The following is a 9,581-nucleotide window of genomic DNA, read 5'->3' on the forward strand; positions in this document are numbered from 1 at the left end:
TCCTGCATACTTTCTTTACCCAACCGTGGGACAGACTATGTTTGTTTCCACACTCGGGACTCTGACTCACTATTGGTTACACTGACTTTTGGCCTCCCATCCTATTCTAACCACCACTCACCGGCTTTGGATTCTTGTTACCTGATGAAAAAGCTGTACAATATGATCTTGTTGCCATCTGATGCACATTCAGATGTCATAAATCAGCACTGCAGAGCTCTCCCTGTACTATGCCATGCCTTGATTATATTACTGTTGATGTGCATGTACACCCTGGCCCATCTACTGTTGTAAGCCCCAATTCTGACTTGTGCTCTGATATCTGCTTCACTGATTTCTGCTCTCCTAAAAGCCTTGGTTTTCTGCACGTTAACACTAGAAGCTTATTACCAAAAATGGATCAATTGAAAGTGTGGGTTCACAGCTCCAATCCAGATGTGTTGGTCATTACTAAGACATGGTTAAGGAAGAGCGTTTTGAATACTGATGTCAACCTTTCTGGTTATATCCTTTTTCGTCAAGACAGATCTTCCAAAGGTGGGGGAGTGGTAATCTTTACCAAGGATCACCTTCAGTGCTCGGTTGTCTCCACCAAGTCTGTCCCCAAACAATTTGATTTGCTGGTTTTAAGCATTAAACTTTCAAAGCTCTTTGTTGTCTGTTGCTGGGTGCTATCGTCCTCCATCAGCACCGGCCTGTACTCTACCTGCCCTAAGCTCTCTCCTGGCCCCTTACACTAAGCCTGAATTTGTCCGGCTAGGTAAGACCTAAACTGGGACATGCTTAAACCACCTGCCCAAGTCCTAAAGCAATGGGACTCCCTAAATCTTTCTCAGATTATTACCAATCCCACAAAGTATGACTCCAAACACCGAGAAAAGACTACTCTCCTCGATGTTATTCTCACAAATAATCCTAATAGATATCAGTCTGGTGTTTTCTGTAATGACCTTAGCGATCACTGTTTTACAGCCTGTGTCTGTAATGGCTGCTTATTGAAACGACATTTCCTGATTTGTCATAGACACTTGCTAAAAACCTTTAATGAGCAAGCCTTCCTTCATGAGCTGGCCTCTGTGAAATGGTATAGAATCAGCTTGATCCTGTCGAAGATACTTGGACCTTCTTTTTTTATATTTTCTGTGGTATTGTTTACAAACACGCCCCCATAAAGAAAATTATAATTAAAAATAGGTTCAGCCCCTGGTTTGACCGTGATCTTGCAGAGTTACTCCACCTCAAGAATTGCATTTGGCGAAAGGCTCGGCACACGCATACTCAGGCTGACTGGCTATCGTTCAGGCAAATGAGAAATAAGTGCACTCAGGCTATCCGGAAGGCTAAAGTTTGTAACTTTAAGGAGTAGTTCTCTCTCTGTGAGTCTAACCCCAAGAAGTTCTGGAAAACGGTTAAAGATCTGGAGAATAAACCCTCCTCCTCACAGCTGGCCATGTTCCTTAATGTTGATGATGTGGTTTTTATTGACACATGGCTGGGCACTTTAATCGCCTTTTTGTTAAGTCAGGATTCCTATTTGACTCAGCCATGCCTCCTTGCCCGTCCAACATTTCCTCATCTCCCACCCCTTCTAATGGGACTATCACCGATGATTCTCCCTCTTTTTCCCCTGCACAGCTACAAAGTTTCTCCCTGCAGGCAGTCACTGAGTCCGAGCTGCTAAAGGAGCTCCTTAAACTTGACCCCAAAAAAGCATCTGGATCAGATGGTTTAGACCCTTTCCTCTTTAAGGTTGCTGCCCCTATCATCGCCAAGCCTATCTCCAACCTTTTTTTACCTGTTTCTCCTTTCTGGGGAGGTTCCCATTGCTTGGAAGGCAGCCACGGTTTATCCTTTATGTTAAGGGAGAGATCAAGCTGTTCCTACCTGTTATAGACCTATTTCTATTTTGCCCTGTTTATCAAAAGTGTTGGAAAAACCTGTCAATAATCAACTGACTGGCTTTCTTGATGTCTATAGTATTCTCTCGGGTATGCAATCTGGTTTCAGCTCAGGTTATGGATGTGTCACTGCAACCTTAAAAGGTCCTCAATGATGTCACCATTGCCCTTGATTCTAAGTGTAATCGGCCTGTGTGTAGCTGGTGTGGAGGAGTCAGGCGCAGGACAGCAGATATGAGTAAGGAACGTAATTTACTCAAGGAATCAATAAATACAACACAATAAACTAGCCCACAATAACGGACCGTATACATACAAACAATCACTCACAAAAAAACATGGGGGAACAGAGGGTTAAATAATGAACAAGTAATTGGAGAATTAGAACCAGGTGTGTAAAACAAAGACAAAACAAATGGAAAATTAAAAGTGGATCGGCGATGGCTAGAAGGCCGGTGACGTCAACTGCCGAACACCGCCCGAGCAAGGAGACGGACCAACTTCGGCGGAAGTCGTGACGCTAAGCAATATTGTGCTGCTATTTTTATTGACTTGGCCAAAGCTTTTGATACGGTAGACCATTCCATTCTTGTGGGCCGGCTAAGGAGTATTGGTGTCTCTGAGGGTTCTTTGGCCTGGTTTGCTAACTACCTCTCTCAAAGAGTGTAGTGTATAAAGTCAGAACATCTGCTGTCTCAGCCACTGCCTGTCACCAAGGGAGTACTCCAAGGCTTGATCCTAGGCCCCACATACTGCCAAATTCTCTAAAATGACGTTGGAGGCAGCTTATGGTAGAGAAATTAACATTCAATTCTCTGGCATGCCAATTGAACGCTCCCTCAAAACTTTAGACATCTATGGCATTGTGTTGTGTGACAAAACTGCACATTTTAGAGTGGACTTTTATTGTCCTCAGCAGAAGGTGCACCTGTGTAATGATCATGCTGTTTAATCAGCTTCTTGATATGTTACACCTGTCAGGTGGATGGATTATCTTGGCAAAGGAGAAATGCTCACTAAAAGGGATGTAAGCAAATATGTGCACAACATTTTATAGAAATAAGCTTCATGTGCATATGGAACATTTCTGGGATCTTTCATTTCAGCTCATGAAACATGAGACCAACACTTTACATGGTGAATGTATAGTTTTGTTCAGTGGTAGATAGATAATATATTTTTAACCATACAACTTCAATTCAACAAAGAGGACACTTTAAATGATTGTTGTATCATTGACACGTGTGCCAACTAATGCCCTCCAAGCCCGTCCTAGATTCAGAAATGATACAGCTAAGGAGACATCCAGATTAGCCGGCCTCGCATTTGCAGGACTCGCACCTGTCCTTGGACGCCAACAGATGAATTTCGACAATGTAGGTCATTCGGCTCAGCTAGTGTCACTTTGAGAAGCATAGAGGGTTACCTTACCTTACGCATGCAACACTTTCATGGAGTAAAACATTTCCATTGAGCTGGCCGGCAAGTGAGCAAGGGGAAAGGAAAGTCAAGGCTGCCTCAGAGGATTATTGCACAGCACACACATTGCTCATAAATCAACTTCGGATATTCAAATACTCACACTACTGACTAATTAAATTTAACACTGTGGTTGATCAACAGTGGCACTCAATAGTACATCTGAGAATATAGAGCTCTGAAGAATATACAGTGGATATTATTTACCCAAATATGTCTGTCCTCCAATACAGGCCTAGGAGGAGCATGCGGTAAACTGCATCTCGAAGTAGCGCACCACAAAACACTGAGAAAAACTGTGAAAGCTTTCCCAGATATGGAGAACAGTGTTCAGATCTACCCCTAAAGTCAATATGGCTTCACAGTAATAGCGCTTCATATCACTCTAGGCCAGGGGCACTGTAAGGCCATTTAACTGTGGGTGGGGGCTGGAGGAGTAACAGGCTTCAGTAGTGGGGCTGATTACATAAACCAGAGATCGAGTTCATCTCACTGACACTTTACATTGAAACTAGAGAAATAGCCGTCAGAGAGCCCAAACTCAAGTCCCGCCCCACCTTCTCAATGTCTGCCAAATGGAGGAGCTATGTGGGGAGCATTTACAACACAAGCACACAAGGGTGTGTGTGCTTGTGTGTGTTTGCGTGAGTGTGTGTGAGCGCAAGCGTGTGCGCAAGTGTCCTGATTGACCCTGTAGATTTGGAACACCTATTCACTTGGTCCACAGACTAAGAACAAACAGTTCTCTAGGTCAGCTGCAAGACAGTATTGGGGTAAATGGATATACCCTGAAGGCTTATCACATAAATAGAATCTGCAAAGGCAAACTGTCATTCCTACATATTCTTTTCACATCCCAATTACTCAAAAGACACAGATTGTCTCTATTGTTAGATGCAGAAAGGAAAGAACTTTCAACTGATATTGCTAAATCACATTACACTCCTTAATAGTAGTGAGTATTAGCAAGAACTGTAGCACTTATATCATGACACTACTAGGGCAAGCGTGAAAGCAGTGGCACACACACACATCTGCATGCACACTCACAATCTATATAATGCTAATGTCTGCATAAATACATTTAATTTTAACCAAGCGCTATACTTAGCAGGATAAACAGTCTCTGCCGGGGAATATACTGTGTGGTTTAGCGACCTGTGTGGTATTAGAGGGGCGTTTGTTTGGCAAGGCGACAAACGTCACCGTTATAAATGGACCTCTGCCTCCCTCACCCAGAACACACTGTCCTGGGACGCTCCAGGGTCGTGTGCTGCCTGCCGGGGGGGCCTGTGGTTGGACACCTAGCCCCCTCCTCTCCCATGGCCCTGTCCCCCCCGTCACACCATCCAGCCTGCCGACTCTCTCTCATTCCTGTCTCTTGGAAAGTAAGGGGCAGAAATGTGCGTGGCAGCCAAGAAACGTAACACCTGTTAACAGCTGAGACGTCCCCTCTGTTCCCTCTCCCGACACCCCAGTGTTCGCTCGTTCTCTCGACTAAAATCTGTAAACATAGTGGGGTGAAACACTAGGCCAGTGTCTCCAAGACAAGATGAGTATAAAATTGAGCAGAATTTAGTGTAAAATAAATAATTTAAATTCAATAAACACGTTTTATGTTTCATGCTAAATATGTATTGCTAGGACATTTAAGTTTTTTTGATTGTGCAAGAAGACATATTACGTGTTATTAGGTTATTATGACGTCATTACTATTTCATCATGCAATACCAAGTAAATGGTAGTTGGTGATTTAGAAGTGCCACATTCTGCTTGATCAAATTCTGTATTCCTTAACACTTGACAGCAGGTGGCGCTCTTAGCTAACCTAAAGGGAGACTCATTTCTGATTGGCCCAAGGACATCATATGGTTTTGATGAGTCAGGGCAGTCCTCATTAGTGATGGAATAGAAGTTAGGGTACGCCAAATGTCTTAATATTGCTAGATCATATAGGGAAAAACTCTGTTTTTGTGTTTATCAGCCAAACTATCAAAAAAGGGCACTGAGCCCAATGAATGAAATACTACTCACTGGCATGATTAGAAGATAGTGGCCAGTCTGAAATGTAAGGCATCTACCATAGAGGACACCGTACTGGCTGCGTTTACACAGGCAGCCCAATTCTCAGATTTTTTACACTAATTGGTCTTTTGACCAATCCCGTCAGATCTTTTCACATCAGATCTTTTTCAGAGCCTATCTGATTGACCAAATAGTGAAAAAAAAGGTCAGAATACGTCTGCCCGTGTAAACGAAGACACTGTTCATTTGTAACAAGCGAGTCGACTGGATGTTCTGAGTTCCATATGGGAAGCTTAGCCACATGTAGTGCTGCAGATCTTCCAGATACCATGCCAGAGAGGGCAACAGGAGAAGGTGATAGATCTCCATCTTGTCTTTGAAGCTTTACTGATTGGCTGCATCATTGATCAACTTCAACTAAATCAGCGCCTAGATTAAGATTGATTAATCGGTGGATGCAGTTATTTGAAAACAATGAAGTTTCACCTGTGTGCGATTATGGAGCCTCAATGCTATCTAAGTTCAGAGTCTGAACTATTTATGATACTATAGGACACAGACTGATAATGAGATACTATTCTGGGGTAACGATAGGCTACACTAAATCTATTGTCATTGGTTTTCTTCAGTTACATAAAAGAATGCTTTGAGGGAGGCCATCTACTCTTTTGTTTTTACAGAAACACAGTGAGACACTGTCAAAAACAGCCGGTGCACAACAGTACAGACCAATGAGATGTAGTACACAGTTACAAAAGACAGATGCTGCAATGCCATAACATGGACGGAGCCCTCCCACTGGGCACACACTGGTTGAATCAATGTTGTTTCCACGTCATTTCAATGAAATGTTTTTAGCAATGAAAAACTATTCAACTGGTGATTAGTATGGAATCATGTATCATGACTTCTGTAGTAGCCAACATACTCGTACTTCTTCTTCACCAACATACTCCTACATTAAAGGCCTATTGTACAGTGAGGTGGCTTAAAACCCATTCACTGCTGGGCTTCTCGGCTCACATTACTCTTCAACACTACTACCACACATTCAATCAGCCCCGTCCAATGTGTTGAGCTCAGTAATTGAATGTGACATTTAGCTGAGGCACAAAATGTTCCAGGACACAATACACCCAGCCAGTAGAGCTGTGATGGTTACCAGCGGTATCAGAGACGTGATTAGGACAACAGAGAGAAGCAGGGAGATTGGCCTATACTCCCAGATCAATTTCAAGGAAAGATAGGAATGTCTACCCTGGCCATTTCAAAATAACTATCCAGGGAATGTCGTTGTATTTAGTTCCACAGTACAGAGGAACTAAATACAATGACATTCCCTGGAGAGTTATTTTTGGTGGCTGGATGGTAAAACATTTTAACTTTTTTTTTAAATGTAATCATTATTTAACTAGGCAAGTCAGTTAAGAACAAATGCAAATGTTTATTTACAGATGGTAACTGCCAGGCAGTAGAGGGTATTGTGATTATGATAGGGTGATTAAAGAGGAAACCCATTCCCTGCTGCCACAAGAGTTCACACTCCTCTGTCTGCATTGTATCACAACACCTGATGCAATAATAAAATACAAACTCTATTCCTGGTTCCCCCTCAGAGCACAGCTTCCTTTTTCCCCCCACTGATGCACATTGGGTGATCTCAAAGGCTTCATACCCACACAACTGCCATTTGACAGGCGCCACTCTAACTACATGGCCACGTGTGATTTTTAAACCCCCCTCCATTGTTTTCCTGGAGTGAACACAACACACTGCTGATTTGTGGCCTTGCGTTTACCATGGTAACAACTGTGAGGAGATGAGGAGGCAAACAAGGATACAACAAGTGTCTTATTACGTCAATAAACAGAAGGGATGGCTGTATAAACATAGGTATCTGTGGGTATGACAGAACTATTTCAGCAGGCATCTTTGTACTCTCACACAGTGTCCTGTGATTTATTTTTTTTACGTTCCTAATGACGCTACTAGTTGTTAATCTCTGCGACCAATAAAATGTGATTTGATATTAAACGTGATACCAGGTGCTAACAACCACTACAAAACTGTACTGTACTACTCTAGCTGCCTTGTCAGAGAGAAAGAGAGAGACAGAGATATAACTGTAGGCTTCTCTCTTTTCAATGGTCTTTTTCTCTTCCAAATCACCCATTTACCATTATGTTTATGTCCATAATGTCAAAGACATCACTCTTATACTCTCCAGCCAGTTGAGGGGCTATCCTCCATATACTTCAGTTGCATCTTACATAGCCGGGACACCACAGATCATGTTCCATTACATCATTCCATCATGGGTCCATATCAACTTGAAGCTCTTACCATTCCGGGCAAAATTAATGAACACAGAATTATGTTTCCTTCTCAGTGTGTAGGCCTACATGATACAAAAACATGCTTGCCTTGTCCCCTTAAATATTTTTAAATACACTTAAGTTAGTGTTGAAAGTGAGAAATGCTGGGGCATCTACAACTGTCACAGAATTTCTGGAAAGTTTTTCAGTGGAAATATAGGCTGGTGAAACAACATGTGGTCATATTACGTGTAAAGTGTAAGGTTCTAATGCCTAAGGCCTTCTCATATCTTACTATGGTGCTGACAGGTACCGGTGGGCTATGTTCTACTTCAAACATGTATGCAATGGAACATCACATCTGTGCCAGAACTGTTGGGGGTTTCATACTGTTTTAAAGCTACAGTAAAAGCATGCCCTGCTGAAATGAACAAACTGAAATAGTGTAAAAGCAACATTCCAAAGCCATGCCTTTCTAGCTAAAGTCCTAAATATGTAGGATTTTAATTTGACCAGGGAAAAGTACAATACTGTTAATATAACCGTGTGTTAGTGCGGGTTTTCAGTGAATTTATATAAATCACAAAGCTCATCTACATTTCCCGCGGCGCAGGAAAATTCTTACGAACAATAGTGATATCAAATTAAGATCCTGCATCTGTAGGTCACATGACCCAGGTGCTGCATGCTTTCCAGTGCTTTGTGAGATAGCAACGAGTAGCATTTTCACAACAACCACTTTCATAAAGCAGACTCCACACTTCTCTTATCTACAAGACATCAAAAAGCCTTCTTCTCTACCTGCACATTAGAGGGAATGGATTCTTTAGCCGTCCTCCTGTAGCAGAGTAAATCCCAGAGCCTGTGCCAGAGGTATGAAGCCATCAGACACACACTGCTCACTAGCCAAATGTCCCTGCCCTTGAAGAATCTCTCCATGGCTGCACTCCTCTACTTCCACCTGCTTTTACCCTTTCCTTTCTTCACTCTCTTCTTTCCAGTCTCCACTCTGTCTTTAATCTCAGTGACCAACGGGAGCCTCTCGAAGAGAGAGAATTCAGAGGCTTCAGAGAGGAAGGTTAAGAGAGATGGCAGCAGTACACTGATTAGGAGAGAGCGAGAGAGGGTTCGCAACGCCCAAACATTACTACACCGTTACCTCTGCTCCACCGCTCCAACTCCATCAACCCCCACCCTTCAGCTCCATGTTGCCAAAAGGACAGGAGGGTTTGACCCACTGACAAAAGAGTGACAGGTGACAGCAAAGGGTGTCTAAGAGACACACCTGCTGAGAGGTCGTTCTCTCTCTCTCCATCGCTCTCTCTCCTTCTCTCGACACCCCGCCTCTCTCTCCTTCTCTCGACACCCCGCCTCTCTCTCCTTCTCTCGACACCCCGCCTCTCTCTCCTTCTCTCGACACCCCGCCTCTCTCTCCTTCTCTCGACACCCCGCCTCTCTCTCCTTCTCTCGACACCCCGCCTCTCTCTCCTTCTCTCGACACCCCGCCTCTCTCTCCTTCTCTCGACACCCCGCCTCTCTCTACTTCTCCCTCACTCTCTCTCTCCCTTTCACCATAGTATACTTTCTGATCAGACAGTCAGCTCTCTTTGGCATGTGTGTACAAGTTGCCTGTTTGGGTGCTAAGTATGTCAGCAGACATGAGAATGATCTTGGTTTGCAAGGGTAAAAATCACTGGTTGCCATAGTAGAGGTGATGATAATAGCAAGGGAATTATTAATGGATAAAAACAACATGTCAACAAACATCACAGTAACTCGTAAAACTAACAAGAGCTGAGGCAAAACATGACATACAAGTAAACAAATCTGAGATTATTGGGGTTCTGTAGCTAGCCTGCAAATT

At 43.2% G+C, this 9,581-nt stretch overlaps 1 protein-coding gene across 1 annotated transcript in view; it reads right to left on the reverse strand.

Moving 5' to 3' along the window:
- The window catches only part of LOC115157147 (myosin light chain kinase 2, skeletal/cardiac muscle), a 39,704-nt gene extending 30,644 nt beyond the window's left edge, over positions 1–9,060 (reverse strand). The window contains exon 1 of the mRNA XM_029705134.1: positions 8,519–9,060. Within this exon, the coding sequence (XP_029560994.1) occupies positions 8,519–8,656 (138 nt within the window). The 5' untranslated portion in view covers positions 8,657–9,060. The remainder of the gene's footprint in view (positions 1–8,518) is intronic.
- Between the last annotated feature and the right edge of the window lie 521 nt (positions 9,061–9,581).

The sequence above is a fragment of the Salmo trutta genome, chromosome 21 (assembly GCF_901001165.1).
Source record: "Salmo trutta chromosome 21, fSalTru1.1, whole genome shotgun sequence".
Classification (NCBI taxonomy): Eukaryota; Metazoa; Chordata; class Actinopteri; order Salmoniformes; family Salmonidae; genus Salmo; species Salmo trutta.